Source organism: Astatotilapia calliptera, chromosome 15 (genome assembly GCF_900246225.1).
Source record: "Astatotilapia calliptera chromosome 15, fAstCal1.2, whole genome shotgun sequence".
NCBI classification, from domain to species: Eukaryota; Metazoa; Chordata; class Actinopteri; order Cichliformes; family Cichlidae; genus Astatotilapia; species Astatotilapia calliptera.
This window is the reverse complement of record NC_039316.1, coordinates 39,756,287-39,773,489: the sequence shown is the minus strand read 5'-3', so window position 1 is coordinate 39,773,489 and position 17,203 is coordinate 39,756,287. Positions and strand designations below refer to the sequence as shown.

The following is a 17,203-nucleotide window of genomic DNA, read 5'->3' as shown; positions in this document are numbered from 1 at the left end:
GACCCCATGTCGATACCATCAACAGTTCTGGACTTAGGCCCAATCGGTCAAATTCTGACCGTAACAATAGTTCAAAATTGGTGAATAGAAGTGTCCTATCGCGATGATTCCACCACCGCTCTGTGGTTCCTGTTCCTCTCATGTCCTAGTCCACACATGCCTTCAAGACGCATCCTACAAGTGGAGAGCAACACATGATCAGTTACCGCTATAAGAGAATCGCCTTGTGCGCCTCTTCTTCGCTCTGCTTTGTCTGTGTGTTTGGTTTTTAAATGGGTTAGGGGTTAGGGTTAAAGAGATGGGCGGCAAAGGAGCAATACAGAGTGGAAGGCTATGAGCTAAGGCGGTATACAGTGCTGCAACAGAACAACAGAGGGCATACGTTTAGCTTGTGTTACTACGAGTGCTAGATAAGAGCAGTTTGCAGCTGCTACAGTGGCCACGTGTTTGACAGGCAGAGTGTGAGGGTTAGGGCTGTAGACACGGGTTCCTGAGGACGCAGGAAGTGAGGAGAGGAGGGTTACAATGCGAAACTCGGCACAGGGAGGAATTTTGTAGGGGAAGGGGGAAAAGATGCTATAGGTTTATGCTAAGTCCACATGTACACGGGTATTTTTGAAAATGCAGCTTTTTCTGTGCAAACTGCTCCCAAGGTGGAGATTTTAGAAAACTCAGTTTTTCCATTTACGTCTGGATGAGGAAAATTGAGATTTAGTCACGCAACGTCAAAGGTGTGCATCATTTTTGATGTCACGCTGTGCACTTTTCAAAAATACCCGTGTACATGTGGATGTAGCCTTAGAATGACTGGTTACCTTGAAACTCGCTGTACATGACGTCTTTAAGCAACGCCCCATACCTAAAGTCTACGATTTTGATGTCCATCGTCATGGTGTTTACCACTATGTTCTCGTCTTTGATGTCCATGTGCACGATGCCGCGGGAGTGAATGAATAGAAGCGCCTCAACCACCTGATGGAAAATCCTATTGGGAAGAACAAAGAACCAGAATGTTAACAGACATCTAAACGACTGCAGCAGAATGCATTAACCTCCTTTCAACCTCCTTCAAAGGTGGTGGGCGGGAGCGCAAACCTGAGTGAGAGGCTTTCTGACAGAGCTCCTCTCTCCGTGATCAAGTCAAGCAAATCCTGACAGTGTAGAGGCCTCTCCATCACCAGCAGGAAGCCCCGCCCCTCCACCTCGAACCAGTCCAGCATGTGGATGACCCCAGGGTGCCCCCCGTCCTCTGACAGCAGCTGCAGCGGTGCAATCTGCATGGGAACGTGATTGATCTCATCTGACTGACGTAACAAAGAAGAAGATTAAGCTGTGTGCATGCAGGAGTGGTGGGTAGGAGGACCCAAAGTGCAGACTCACGTGAGCAAAATAGTGCAGTCAAAACAGCTTTATTGCTGAAACATAAAATAACTAAACTGAAGGTACCAAAAAAACTGAACTGGCAGGCTGGCAGGAAGACAGAACACACAGCATAGTAGATGGTATATCATGACCCAGACAAAGGAAAACACAGGGCTTAAATACACAGAGGGAGCAATCAGTGAATGAGAGACAGAAGGGAAACACAGCTGGGGAAAATCAGGGCTGACGGGACAGAGGAACCAAAACCAGACACATTAACATGAGATACGAACTTTCAAAGTAAAACAGGAAACACAGGCTGAACTTACAGACAGTAAGTTCAGACACTGCAACAGAGGGAACATGGAAACCCAAACATAAGAACTACAAAATCACAAACCAAGAAGAACCGTGGAAAATAGAAATGCAATACAGAAACCAAAACCTTCACAGTAATAAACCAAGAGAACCCTAACTGTTACAAATTTCTCAACCACTGCACACCACAGCTGCAGCTCCCCTGAGCCACCAGCAGAAGACGGAGCTAAACAATCGTAGCTTTGTTTCACATGTGTCACTCAAAACACCCTGTGCATTTTTGTACACATTTAGTTTATTTATTTATTTTAAGTATCACTCACCAGTGTTGTCCACTTGTCAGTTGTAATTTAATGGCAACCTGGATGGTTAAAAAAAGAGTAAAATATTTTAAAACAATAAAATAATAAAATAAACTTCTTGAACTGTAATAATAATGATAATGGAGAGAAAGTGCAAATTTTTTAAATGAATAAATACAGGTGTGTATTTTTTTTTACATGTAGTCCATCAGAGAGCCTCTGTCCTGAAAACACTGAGCCAAAACCTCCACTGCCAAGCAGAGGACCGCAGTGATACTGACTGAGGAAGTGCTCGCTCACATCAGTGCACTGCTCACACTTAAGAGATCAAACATTACCCAACAACAACAGAAACCCAAAGAAACTCAAAAACACCACACGGTTTACGATGTGTTCCTCCCTATTATCTCGATGCAGTCCATAGGCGTTTCTCAATATGCGGACTTGTGATACATCATCAGTCACAGACCAAGTACTGTTCCAATTCAAAGGACGCATCGAAGTCAAGTAGCTCAAAATGTTCTCGCTACCCCCATTTTATCGAGCATTCATCATCTGTGACTTTTGTGGATGGAGATAACATCTAAATGTTATGTTTATTTCAGTGTTTTATTTGTTCCTGAGCAAATCGATTTGGCTGAGATTAAAGTTCCACTTCATAACCGGGCCGTTTTATTTAATACTGAAGTCTTACTTGGAGAGCTGTCAGTATATTTTGAATTTCACCCACCATATCTGCTGATATAAAATGCTGTGTTGTTATTTAAACAGCTCACTCTGAATTAACATCACTACCTGAAACTTCAGCTGAGACTGAAGAAGTCACTTGGATGAGTGATGAAACATTTCGCTCACAGAAAATACCACATCCAGATGAACAGAATCTACTTTCTAGGAATCGCTTTATGTCAGTGACTATACCCATACATTACATTTTTCCTGGCCAAAATATATTTCAAATATGTGGTAAATATATGTTGTATTTGTGATGCTCAAAAAATATATTTTTGAAATTGAAAATATATTTGTTTCAAACCAAAATACATTTCAAAATATATTTTAGGGTGAAGAAAATACATTTCCAACCTTACAGTAGAATGTATATCAAAGTATCCTTTATTTAAAATGTATTTAGTGCAATGATGATGATAATAATAATACTAAAATTGATTGTTTTTAATGTACTCTTAATTTGATCTGTTATTGTATATTTTACACATGTTTGTATGGGATATTGTATTTGTTTTAAATGTTATATACCTATGTGGTATGTGACTTTTGTTGCTATGATGCCAGGTCTCTCTTGGAAATGAGATTTTTAATCTCAATGAGATTTTTTACCTGGATAAATAAAGGACTAATAATAATAAAAGTAACAACATGTTTTATTTACATCTGCAAAAAACAGTTGGATTCAAACAAAACAGAGTCAAAGGTTTAGCAAGAATGAGGTTGTTTATTCATTTGCTTACAGTATTTCACATTACACAATATCTCACTATAATGTAGCGTTCACTTGACTTTGAAATTATCTGTCAGTGATACAGTAAACAAGATACAACAACTGCTATGTACACTTTAGTTTTTGACAATATACAGGGAGTGCAGAATTATTAGGCAAATGAGTATTTTGTCCACATCATCCGCTTCATGCATGTTGTCTTACTCCAAGCTGTATAGGCTCGAAAGCCTACTACCAATTAAGCATATTAGGTGATGTGCATCTCTGTAATGAGAAGGGGTGTGGTCTAATCTAATCTAAAAACTCCTTTGTCCCACACGCCATCAGACTGTTTAACTCCTCCCTGGAGGGGAGAGGGAGGGGAAACAGGAGGACAAAGGAGGGGGGAACAACTAAGCTGTAGTGCCTCTTCACCTCACTGTGCAATACCTTTTGTGCAATACTTTTGTAAATAGTCAACGGTGCAATAGACTCAATACTTGAAATGTGCAATTCACTTGTATTTTTATTTTTATTCCTATTTATTCTATTTATCCCCTTCGTATATTTTATTTATATTGTCTCTGTATTTATATATATGTGTGTGTGTGTGTGTGTATATATATATATATATATATATATATATAATATTCTGTAACTCTGTAACTTCTGTCGGTGCTGTGCTTTTTTGGAAATCGAATTTCCCAGAGGAACCCACCCGAGGGATTAATAAAGTTCTATCTAATCTAATCTAATCTAATCTAATCTAATGACATCAACACCCTATATCAGGTGTGCATAATTATTAGGCAACGTCCTTTCCTTTGGCAAAATGGGTCAAAAGAAGGACTTGACAGGCTCAGAAAAGTCAAAAACAGTGAGATATCTTGCAGAGGGATGAGGCAGTCTCAAAACTGCAAAGCTTCTGAAGCGTGATCATCGAACAATCAAGCGTTTCATTCAAAATAGTCAACAGGGTCGCAAGAAGCGTGTGGAAAAACCAAGGAGCAAAATAACTGCCCATGAACTGAGAAAAGTCAAGCGTGCAGCTGCCAAGATGCCGCTTGCCACCAGTTTGGCCATATTTCAGAGCTGCAACATCACTGGAGTGCCCAAAAGCACAAGGTGTGCAATACTCAGAGACATGGCCAAGGTAAGAAAGGCTGAAAGACGACCACCACTGAACAAGACACACAAGCTGAAACGTCAAGACTGGGCCAAGAAATATCTCAAGACTGGTTTTTCTAAGGTTTTATGGACTGATGAAATGAGAGTGAGTCTTGATGGGACAGGTGGATGGGCCCGTGGCTGGATTGGTAAAGGGCAGAGAGCTCCAGTCCAACTCAGACGCCAGCAAGGTGGAGGTGGAGTACTGGTTTGGGCTGGTATCATCAAAGATGAGCTTGTGGGGCCTTTTCGGGTTGAGGATGGAGTCAAGCTCAACTCCCAGTCCTACTGCCAGTTTCTGGAAGACACCTTCTTCAAGCAGTGGTACAGGAAGAAGTCTGCATCCTTCAAGAAAAACATGATTTCCATGCAGGACAATGCTCCATCACACGCGTCCAAGTACTCCACAGCGTGGCTGGCAAGAAAGGGTATAAAAGAAGAAAAACTAATGACATGGCCTCCTTGTTCACCTGATCTGAACCCCATTGAGAACCTGTGGTCCATCATCAAATGTCAGATTTACAAGGAGGGAAAACAGTACACCTCTCTGAACAGTGTCTGGGAGGCTGTGGTTGCTGCTGCACGCAATGTTGATGGTGAACAGATCAAAACACTGACAGAATCCATGGATGGCAGGCTTTTGAGTGTCCTTGCAAAGAAAGGTGGCTATATTGGTCGCTGATTTGTTTTTGTTTTGTTTTTGAATGTCAGAAATGTATATTTGTGAATGTGGAGATGTTATATTGGTTTCACTGGTAAAAATAAATAATTGAAATGGGTATATATTTGTTTTTTGTTAAGTTGCCTAATAATTATGCACAGTAATAGTCACCTGCACACACAGATATCCCCCTAAAATAGCTAAAACTAAAAACAAACTAAAAACTACTTCCAAAAACATTCAGCTTTGATATTAATGAGTTTTTTGGGTTCATTGAGAACATGGTTGTTGTTCAATAATAACATTATTCCTCAAAAATACAACTTGCCTAATAATTCCTCACTCCCTGTATACAATACAGTACTTAAAGGAACACACTCCACTTTTTTTGGAAATAGGCTCGTTCCCCATCTCCCTCAGAGTTAAAAATGCAGCGTCTTCTTTCTAGATCTGTACGTTAATAGGGCTCTGGCTCTCTTTTCATTGTTTCCTCACCTGGAATCATCATGAGGGAGCTTATGTGTTGGATGTTAGCAAAAGAAGGCCTGGATAGCAGCTGTGAGACTCTTTATACCCTATTAGTTTTATTTTCAATGCGCTCTGAGGTCATAGCAATTTAGAACAAACATGCAGAACTACCTTCTATTTATAGGGTTGCTAATTGTTTTTCATTATTGCAGCAAACCAGCCAATGAAATGAATGAAACAAATCCTGACTGGGTTCCAATATATGGGGCACTACGAAATCTTTGTTTCAAACTACATGCTACATACCACCATGCCAATCAGGTTACTTCTTCCATGTGAGGGTGAAAAGGTGACTCTAAGATGGCGAAGGTGTGCTGCGTTTTGGTGAACATGTGACCCAGTGTGGTAGTAAAACCAGGGGAAAATGCTCTTGTGAAATACTCTTAAAAGTCTTGTGCTGTATATGTAGTGATAAGTTTTCAAAAGAGACGGTAAATTACAGAATGCTATAGTGGGTGATATTATTTAAATGGTGTCATGATTTTATGTGAACAGTTTGTCGTTTGTAAACTATACTTGACATTGATTCTACATTGTAACTGATGTGATGTTCTACAAAGAGGTTTTAATTTAAAAAAAAGGCAAACATTTGTTTGTTTCTTTATTCAACTTTTGAACAGTGGTATTTAGTAAGTACATAATCTGTCATGGTCCGTGGTCCTGTGTCTGTGGAATGCGTGATGCTCGGGTAGCCACACCCCCGGGCTGGGCCATCACCAGCACACCTGCTCTCCATCACGGTGACTACACGGAGATCTGCTTAACCCGGCACTGACGGATGCTCCATGCCAGTCCGTTAGTCACGCCACAGTGGTTTCTACTCGGCGTCTGCTACCTGCCTGTCCTCCGGCTCAACTGGATCTCGCGGTGCTCACCTGGCCCATTTGCCATTCCCACGGACTTCCTGCCCCCACGGACTGCCACACTTCCCTCCCGAGCTCCCATGGTCCCGTTCTATCCCTCCCACCGTCCCGATCCCGGCTTCCTCGTGTCATCGTTTCCCCGGGTTTTTAGTTTCTTGTTTTGCTCCCTAGTTTCCCCGGGTCGCCTTTCGTTGTTACAATAAAGTGTTTTTTCTGTTAGCGCGGAGTCTGCGCCTGGATCTTTTCGTGCCCGCGCACCACGGCCCATGACATAATCAGTAAATGCAAATTATTTACATGCCCCCCTAAATTAAAACATTATGGGTTATTCAGAACAGAACTATGCTTGGAAAAATATTTTCCCATCAGTTGATCCAACTCCTCCACAGTAGCAGGTGGAACTTTTCTTTTTTGAGGACGGCTCCTTTTACCTGTCACAATGAATGGTCTGTTTATGTTTTGATCGAGAGCCTTTTTTTGGGGCAGCTGAAGAGGAGAAGTCTACCTTATGGCCAACCTCTGGCTGTATCTTGGTCATATTACCCAGCAAAACCCAGTATGCAGGTTCATCTGTAACAGTCCTTGTGCCACAGATCAGCACTGTTGCTTCTACATTAAACAGAAGAGCAGCGACAGCTGCAGTGGGCGGCTTCAACCTTCCCTGTGATGCTCACAGTGACCCATGGCTGCAATGCTGGTTCATTCAGTCTTTGAGAGTGCAGGACCTGAAACACAGACAGAAAAAGTTCATTTAAAGACAAGAACTATGAGCCAAGGCCGACACAAATGTGTTTTATCTACTTTCAAATCCATGTAACAAATAAAGTGTTTTTATGTATCCATCTATAGAACGCTGCATGCTATATTCTAAATCTGCCTGTTTCTTTTTAAAATGGCCTGAAATGGCCTGTATTTGTATAGCGCTTTACTAGTCCCTAAGGACCCCAAAGCGCTTTACACAACCAGTCATCCACCCATTCACACACACATTCATACACTGGTGATGGCAGCTACACTGTAGCCACAACTGCCCTGGGGCGCACTGAAAAAGAGAGGTTTTTAGAAACCTATTAGCAAAAAATGAACCTCAAGTATGTAATGCAAGGATGTAAACACTTTCAAGAGGGAGAAAGCATAAAGTTCGACTTTAAGTGACAATTATGGACACCTAATAGGATAAGGAGATTCTGCAGGTCATTAATCAATGTATAAAACCAAAATAAAATGTATTTTTAGTGACACATGACACAAACAAGGAAGCAAGATGTGTAATTAGGATTATTTATAATAAAGGCAAGGCAAGGCAAGGCAAGTTTATTTGTATAGCACAATTCAACAACAAGGTGATTCAAAGTGCTTTACAGAGACATTAGAAAAAAGAACAAATAAAAAGTATGATTTAAAATTGAATAAAACAAGCAAATAAACTAACTAACTAATTAACAAACAAACAAACAAACAAACAAACAACAGTATATAAAATCAAAACAGATAAAATCAGAACAGTAGATAAAATCAGTAGTTAAATGTAAGTTTTAAAATTTAAGCTTAAAGTGTGGATTTGGTGCTTTATTCAAATGCAGCTGAGAACAGGTGAGTCTTCAACCTGGATTTAAATAAACTGAGTGTTTCAGCTGATCTGAGGCTTTCTGGGAGTTTGTTCCAGATATAAGGAGCATAAAAGCTGAATGCAGCTTCTCCGTGTCTGGTTCTGACTCTGGGAACTGATAAAAGACCGGATCCAGATGACCTGAGGGATCTGGATGGTTCATACTGGGTCAGGAGGTCATTGATGTATTTTGGTCCTAAACCATTCAGAGCTTTATAGGCCAGCATCAGAACTTTAAAGTCTATCCTCTGACGGACAGGCAGCCAGTGTAAAGACCTCAGAGCTGGACTGATGTGGTCCACTTTTTTGGTCTTAGTGAGGACTCGAGCAGCAGAGTTCTGAATGAGCTGTAGTTGTCTGACTGATTTTTTAGGTAGACCTGTAAAGATGCTGTTACAGTAATCAAGCCTACTAAAGATGAATGCATGGACTAGTTTTTCCAGGTCCTGTTGAGACATCAGATCTTTTATCCTTGATATATTCTTGAGGTGATAGTAAGCTGACTTTGTTATTGTCTTAATGTGTTTTTCTAAGTTTAGGTCTGCATCCATCACTACACCCAAATTTCTCGCCTGGTTTGTGGTTTTTAGATGTATAGATTGAAGTTCTCTGGTGACCTGTAATCGTTTTTCTTTGGCGCCAAAGACTATTACCTCAGTCTTGTTTTTGTTTAGCTGGAGAAAATTGTGGCACAACCAGTCATTGAATATGTCATTAAACACTTTGGTCAGAGCGGTTTCAGTGCTGTGGTTCTGTCTAAAACCTGACTGGAAGGCATCGTAGCAATTATTCTGTTTTAAGAAGTAACTGAGCTGTTGAGAAACTGCTTTTTCAATGATCTTACTTAAAAACGGGAGATTTGAGATCGGCCTGTAGTTGTTCATTTGTGTCTTGTCAAGATTGTCCTTTTTCAGTATAGGTTTTATTACAGCAGTTTTTAGTGGTTCTGGAAACACACCTGACATTAAAGAAAAGTTGACGATCTGTAACAGGTCTGACTCGTTTTGTTATCACTGTTGTTGATATATTTGTGTGGGCTGAGATTTTACTTTCAAAGAAAACACAGTAATGATCAGACAGGCCCACATCAGACACAGTAACCTTTGAAATGCTCAGGCCTTTGGAGATCAGTAGGTCAAGAGTGTGTCCTCTATTATGTGTGGCCTCTGTTACATGCTGAGTCAGCCCAAAGTTAAATAAATATGAATTAATTAGTGCAATTTCTTTAACCATGGAGAATAACTAAATCCTTCAGGACAATGTCACATCAATGCACTGAACTCACTATGTTATCCATCTAACAGAGCCTCTACATGTTCTCACTGTAATTTCCCCCTCATGAATGAATTCATGCTGCACTAATCTGAATGTTCGGGGGGAAATCAAATGCATTTTACTCGCAGTACTCAAACTGACTTACCTTACCCTTACGGGGAAGTAAGCCTATCTGGTGCAGATGCAAGGCTGTGTTTATTCTGGCAGAGTAATAAGACACACACTCTCAGGGCAATTCTTAGACAGAAAAAACTCGGAGGGCAATGCAAAAATGTATCCAAAAAATAGAACAAAATGACAAAAAAAGGAGTCAAAAAACAAAAACGATTGGATAGCTAACACATTCAGCAAGCCTGGGAAAAGGCAACCATATAGATAGGGATAAACATGCGTCTCAGGTATGTGGTGAGGATCTGGGGGCAGCTTGGAAGCCCCTTTTTCTCACGGGCTTTACCTGAAAGATGTGCAACGTGGGATGAATCCATATCGGAAGGCCATACCCAAAGGCATGACTTTGGGGATAGAAACTGAGCCTCTAAAGTGACAGTTGGATTGCAGATGGAAGCCAGTGAAAGCAGTCCTAAAAGACTGAAAAATCGTTTTAAAAGAGAGAGGTCAACTTGTGCATCCTACTGGAGAAAATGCTTCAGGTAATTAACAACATCTGTAACAAAAGCTAATTTAGGCAGACTTAGATAATTAGGCAAGAAATGATAGGATGATGGTGTCAGGTGGAGGCAGTTCATTTATTTTTACTGGGATGATGCATGATATTTAAAATCAATCTTTGTAGTTGTAGTATAAAACTACACAGCAGTCCATTAGCGACCCCAAAAGCACAAAAATCAAATATTTGGTCAATGCAAGACATTTCCAATCATGAATAGTAATGCTAGCACATTAATTTTTTATGCAGCTCAGCGACAGCAGACCTGAGATTCTTTCAGCTACATTTTGAAGGTAAATTGACGTAGCCTTTAGAGACATGTGGCAAAAACCAGATACATGGGTAAAAGGGAGTCCGAGCAGGAACAGGCACCCACATAATCAGTGTGTACGTTTGCCTGACAGCTGGGGATTATTGTGCTGTTTTCTGTCTTTCCTAAACACAGTAGGCCATAACGACATCAGCATTTTCAGAAAACATGAAACATATTAGTGAAAATATAGTAAAACAGGCTGTAGCCCTGGAGCTCGAAGCTATTCATTAAAAATAATAATATAAAAAATTGTGTCTGAACAAAACAAACAAAATCAGACAAGTTATTCTTACATCACAATTTGTTATAGTAACTGTGTTTGTCAATAATGCAAAACATATGAGATTAACAAATTCTCTACACAATAGTGTCAGTCTGTTCTTCTCTGTTGGCCTGGTTAATATCATGTAACTTTTCTAAGCTTTTTCCCCTTTGCAGACAGGAAAACCCACAGTGCTGCTTTCAGGGAACACAGGTCATCTTTAGACTTTTGTTTTTGTGGCTGTTACTATTTCTTATGTTTCAGTACCATTATAGTCAAAAGAAGATTGTATTTTCCATTTGCAGCAATTTATTTTTTGTGGTGTGGCTGTTCTGTAGAACAGCGAGAGGTGCAGTAGACTTCAGCACAGAGGAGACATGTCGTGTTTGCTGTGTGGCAGGCAGGATTGGACACAAATACAGGACGCACAGGACACAGAGGGATGAACTGAGAGTCAGCTTTTATTGTGCTGTTAGTCTTGTTTCCATTCTTTTTCACTTGCTGTTTTTTCATATATTTCTTGTGCTGATCATCTTTTATTCCTCCACTTTCTTTCTGCCACGTGGTGTGCAGATAGGATAGCACAGGCTGACAAGGTTTTCCTTTCTTGTTTTCTGGCAGGGAACAGAGGCTGGTTGGCCTAAAAAACAAATGATTCTTCTGATGTGATGATGAGTCAACAGGCCCACAATGTTTTAATTACAAAGGCCAGACTGAAGGCCACGCAGGATAATGTAATATCACTTAGGCTAGGTTCACACTGCAGGGGAAAGCGCATCAAATCAGATTTTTTTGACCCTATGCGACCCATATCCGATCATGGTGTGACAGTGTGAACGGCACAAATCCGATATTATCACATCCGATCTGGGTCACTTTCGTATGTGGTCCTGAATTTGATGCATATCCAATGTTTTAGAAAGCGACTGCTGTTTGATGGTCATGTCGCATTAAATCCGTCTTTTACGTCACTGACACAAGACAAATGCCAATTATCAGCGCCGGAGAAGACATCGCGAACGCTTCCTGGCCATCCAGTATAGATGTCAGCTAAACTGTTGGGAAGACAACGTTGGAGAAACGTGAACATTTTATTTGTTCTGTATAATCTGCAGATTCTGACAGAAATCTGCAGCTATCCTTTGAAGCACCGCTCCTCTCAAACAGCAATAAGGATCCTTATTAGGTTATTTACATTATTATGTAAATAACAAAATAACTTAAAGCAAAAATTGGGAAACGTAAAGTCCGAAGTCTTTATATTAAGGCCATCAGTCAAACAATACTGTTGGTCTGGGTCTAAACAGAGCGCGTTGTGTGTGACATCTTTTGCGCATGCGGCCGCTTTGAGCGTTCACACTAGAGCGCGTTTGCTGTCGCATTTTATTTGTAGTGTGAACGAGCAGACAAAAAAATCGGATTTGATCAAAAAATCGGAATTGAGCATCAAGACCTGCAGAGTGAACGTAGCCTTATTTAATGCAGGTCTATGCTTCAATTTTCTAATACTGAAAACATGCTTGTGTTATAATATCCATGTCTATGTAAAAAGAAGATACAACAGGAGCACCTTTGCATTTCTGCTTCTTCTTGATGATGGAGTTCCAGTAATAGATGTAGCTTTGCTTTATTATAGCTGCTTCAGTATTAGTCATTTTCCAGAAACATGCCCTGATTCACTACATTTGTGTCAATTAAAATGTCTTTGCAGGTGTTATGCAAGTCTTTTGTCTTTAGGAGATAGAAGCAGAGAAGTAGGAATGTTTTGAAAGTAGATCCACAGGATTGTGAAAGGATTTTATGTGTGTGAGCGGAATTTTAATCATAATGACTAAAAAAGGCCCTTCAGGAAGTTTAACTGTGCAAAGATCACTGTACTCCAATTCTGCTCTGGACGCTGCTGGAATCCATTTTTTCTTACACACACGGCAGTTAATAGCAAGACTATCCTCCCAACATGTTGTTTCATTTCTGTTGCCCTGAGGAGACGAATCCCTCAGTTGAAAAGACCTCACCTTCCAGCAGCCATGGGAAGCAAGTAATGTGAGTGCATTTAAAAACTCACTGAGCATTATAACTGATAAGGTTTCCGAGAGAGACTCAGGCGCAGGCCAGGGTTTTCCTTTAAGCGAAGGACAGTGCGTTTATTTACAGTGAACACATACACCAAGTGGCTATATACAACGTGCAGGGGAAACGGGTCCGGGTCGCCAGGGTCCGTGGGAAACAGGGTTGGGAGAAGGTTGTTCCACACTTTCTGTACAAAAACGTTCCCCCTCAATCACTCCTCTCCGCATCGGGTTCCAAAAACGATCTACACACAAAACGTCAGGTTAGCAGGATAATTATAAGAAATTCTCAAAGTACAGGTTAGCAGTGTCACGGCTCAACGGCACGAGGGAACAGGGATGGACACAGGCGCAGAAACCAACCCGGAAGCGAGGTGACAGAAAACAAATGATTTATTTCCGCCCACAGGTAAACAAAGGTGAAACACAAAGCGACGCCACCACACTAGTGGCGCGTAGGATTCGTCGGTGATAATGAGGGCGACCTAGACACCTCTAGGAGACGGCTGAACAGCGGGGACAGCGGGGAGGTAGAAACAGGACTAGGTAGGGGCCGGGGGCACTGGAACAAGAGGAGATCACGATCAGAGGGATCCAGCAGACAACCAATAATCCTCCGCAGTTGAATTGAATTGCCTTACTTGGTTTCAGATGGAGGGGACAGGTGGAGCGGAAAACCCGGAAGCGGTCGAGGCGTGGGGAGGCAGGCAGGTGAGCGGTGGGCCGGCAGGCCACGTTGTGTAAGCAGCTGGCGGCCCAGGTCCAGGAGGACGGGAGCGAGGGGAACAAGATCTCCACTCCGGGTGCTATCGCTGAGGACAAGAAAAGACAGGTCAGTCATCACACGGCGTTAAGACAAGGTTTAGGATGCTCCACTGAACTAACATGGGAATAGCAGATACTCAGGCGATGAGTGGTTGAGAGCGCAGGTCTGATATACCGCTGGCACGATTGCTCACAGGTGGTCAGCCAGGGAGGGGCAACCGGACTCCGCCTAAAGGAGGAGGAGCCGCTGTCTGAGACCTGCAGGTGCCCAACCAGACCATGACAAGCAGAAACACAAGTCTAACTGACACTGATAGCTCAACGATCCAGCAAAGACTAGTGCAGACTCGCCATCTAAGTAGTGCAGTAATCAGCTGGGATCAGCGGCCGGTGTGGTGATGAGCAGGTGTGTGGGCCAGCAGCGGGAGCCCGCAGTGAGCATCGCCGTGGCGAGAGAGAGAGAGAGTGAGAGAGAGGGCGAGAGCGAGAGAGCAAACAAACCACAAACATATTGCCCAATAGAGGATTGACCAGCGGGGCACAGGGACCATGACAATAACTGTTTACTTGCTCATCTTCATGTCCATGCCCAGTCCTGCTTGGCTTACAGATGGTGTATGCATTTTTGCCTTGCAGCTTGAGTCTTTATTGATTAGTGATCATGGTTTTCAAGAACTCGGTCAGTGGGGAAACATGTTCATTCTACTTGATTATTCTTCTTTCATTATTCCTTTGAGCTTAGATACCCCAGATGGATGCACAACCTTCTAGCATAGAAACTTTGAGGATGTTTGTTGAACTAAATATATAAAACATGTATGTGACTTTTAGATGCTCAGACATAATTTGGGGGGTGGGGGGTTCCCAGGGCACCGAACAGGCTAGGACCGCCACTGGCTACACCCACACTGCATACACTTGCTCCCACTGCTGTGCTGTCAGATGGAGCTTTAGTTTGACTGGATTCAAGGATTTCTTTGCAACAATGAATAATGAATCACACATGGTGGTTTCCTGCTGCTTCTCTTGGTAAAATCTAACTCAGTGTGAGTATCATCATAATTCCTTAGTTTGGCAAATGTTGTATTTATGTCATTTGTGGAGGAGGTGAGTGTAGATTTAAGAATCCTGCATCCTGGTGCTGAGTGATTGACTGTCACCTTAGAATCACTGATGTGATGTATTACAGCATATGAGAACTTATGGGGATTAATGTAAATCTGCCTAGAGATTTTTTACATTATTATTTGTCTTGAATTTGTCTGAGAAAATATGCAAATCAAGAGAGAATTTGTCTTCCTGGTTTGCTGAATAATTGTTATTCTGCAGATGGTCCCAGTATATAAGCTCAGTCAATCTTTCAGAACTGGTATACGGTATCATCGTATCTGAAGATTGAAATATCTGCTGAATGAATCCAAGTGCACCAGCTATGCATTAAAATGTGTATACGGAGCACATACATAAGTGAGAAGACTGTATGACTGGGTAGGTGCACATACGCTACCAATGTACAGTGTGTTTTGTTTTTCTTTCAATTGTTAAAGCTTTATTGTTGTTTTTGCACATGTGACCTGGTGGGAAAAAAAAATGAGGCCAAACAACACAGTCACCATCAGAGGAGGAACATTCAAAAGAACAGAATACTAGCTAATGGTTGTTTGTTGTGGTATGATACCTAGTCATACTGTACTATGAATTACTAAAGCAATAAGGTGTGAGTGTGTGTTGGGGGGGCAGTTTGGTCTGATCCCAGTAAAGTCTCTTCAACTGATTGCAGCCTATTGGTGTGTGTGTGTGTGTTTTAAGATGAAAGAAGGAATTCAGCACTCTGTGACATTACGGCTGCGCTATGATGCAGCTGTTGCATGCAAAATGTACGATGTTGTTTACAGCAATCGGGCGTCCTGTCAGGTGGTGAAGCAGCAGAATACTGATGAGCTGTCTTTGGGGAAGAGAAGCCACTGAGAAGTCTGGCTCAAGTGATGAGAGGGGAAAGCGTGTAAGTGCAATGGCAGTCATTACATATTTACTCTTTAAGGGAGCCTGCTTGAAATTGGTAGGTAAAAACATACACACAACATCACACTTCACATCCCCGCACAGTTTCAATCCAAGTGTCAAGTGATTTGTTTTCTGTCCTCAATCCCTTTTGTTTGTTTGTTTTTATGTAGAATAAAAGCATGCATAAAAGCATATAACATTTTCTGTGTATATCACTAAGTTTTGCAAAGTGACGCATGCTCCTGGAGATATGTGAACTCATGGCTTGTGTCTAACTTTCATTTCTGCAAAATAAGATGGTTGGCCAAAAGTTTACAGAAAAGAGAGATACTGTTTTTTCATAGTTATTAAATATAATAATATAAATAAAACAGGAGGAGCAGAGATTAGGCTACATGTAGCTAGCAAGGAGTCTGGAGTCATGCAAGACCCAAGCGGTTTCAGTATTGAAAAGGACCAAAGCTGGTTTCTCTCTATGCCTCTTTCAAAGACAGAACGTCAGTTTAACCCTTTCATGCATAGTGGTCACTACAGTGGACACAGCTGTTCAAAGGCTGTTTCCTTGTATTTGCGTCAGTGTTGATGGGATTGCACTTGAACATAAACCACTACATTGGACACTGATGCCTCACTCCATACCTGCCACCCACTGGTCGTTTAATGTCACTATAGATATATGACATGCTTCATTGTAATTGTTGTTATTGAACCCTGTCATGCATGAATTATGACCACCTCAATCAGGATTTTTTTTTCTTAAGTATTTTATTCATTTTTTCATGCGTAAAGAGGAGTAAAAAGACTAAAGAAAAAAATTCTGATTGTCGTGGTCATAATTCATGCATGACAGGGTTAATCAGCCTGAATCCGTTAGTTGGTCGATAATTTTGGCATGGTGAACCTCAAGAGAGACAACGGCAAGTAGGTCTTTAGTTGGAGATGTGGTCTCTTTTTAGTGTGTGCTTTTTTGACATTGATGATTTCCAGTGTGTTCAATCTGGAGCCTATCCCCGCTGCCTTAGTGCGAGAAGCAGGTTACACCCTGGACAGGTCGCCAGTCTGTCGCAGGGCTAACACATAGACGCAGACAACCAGTCACACTCACACCTATGGGCAGTTTAGAGTTTCCAATTAACCTGACCCCACTAATGTCTGTGGACTGTGGGAGAAAGCTGGAGTACCCAGACATGCAAACATGCAAAAACCCACACACAAAGGCCCCCACCCGATGGTGGAATTGAACTCGGGACCTTCTTGCTGTGAGGCAACAATGCTAACCACCGTGCTGCCTGATGTAATACTATGTTGCAAACCCCCCACTGTAATACAGACAAAGGTCTGTAATACATTTTAAATGATTTAATTAACATTACTGAAAAATGCCCCCCCCCCCCCCCCCCCAAAAAAAAGCACTAGCTGGGTTGATCAAGATGAATGTATTGTAATGTGTATTTTGCTCAACATACTGAACCATGGGTGAAAAGGAGGAGCTGTGACAGTTAAAGACAATGATACATCATTTGCAAGAAATATTTCTGTCTTGAAAATTAGAATTGTACTTATAAATTCCAACCAAAAGCAGGATAAACAAAACACA

The 17,203-nt window shown here is 41.5% G+C and overlaps 2 protein-coding genes across 2 annotated transcripts in view; both read right to left on the bottom strand.

Annotated features, from left to right (window-relative positions):
- Window positions 1-82: 82 nt before the first annotated feature.
- On the bottom strand, window positions 83-6,724 carry LOC113006975 (serine/threonine-protein kinase pim-2-like). The gene is made up of 6 exons (XM_026143255.1): window positions 6,655-6,724; window positions 2,168-2,305; window positions 2,004-2,032; window positions 1,096-1,304; window positions 816-985; window positions 83-174 (listed from the first exon to the last, which is right to left on the bottom strand). Exons 1-6 carry the CDS (start codon window positions 6,722-6,724, stop codon window positions 146-148), a joined length of 645 nt encoding a protein of 214 aa, XP_025999040.1. The 3' UTR covers window positions 83-145.
- Window positions 6,725-13,379: 6,655 nt separating this feature from the next.
- Window positions 13,380-17,203, bottom strand: part of LOC113006974 (histone H1.5-like) — a 47,470-nt gene continuing 43,646 nt past the window's right edge. The window contains exons 3-4 of the mRNA XM_026143253.1: window positions 13,479-13,649; window positions 13,380-13,399 (exon numbers count right to left, since the gene is read on the bottom strand). Of these exons, the coding sequence (XP_025999038.1) occupies window positions 13,380-13,399; window positions 13,479-13,649 (191 nt within the window). The remainder of the gene's footprint in view (window positions 13,400-13,478; window positions 13,650-17,203) is intronic.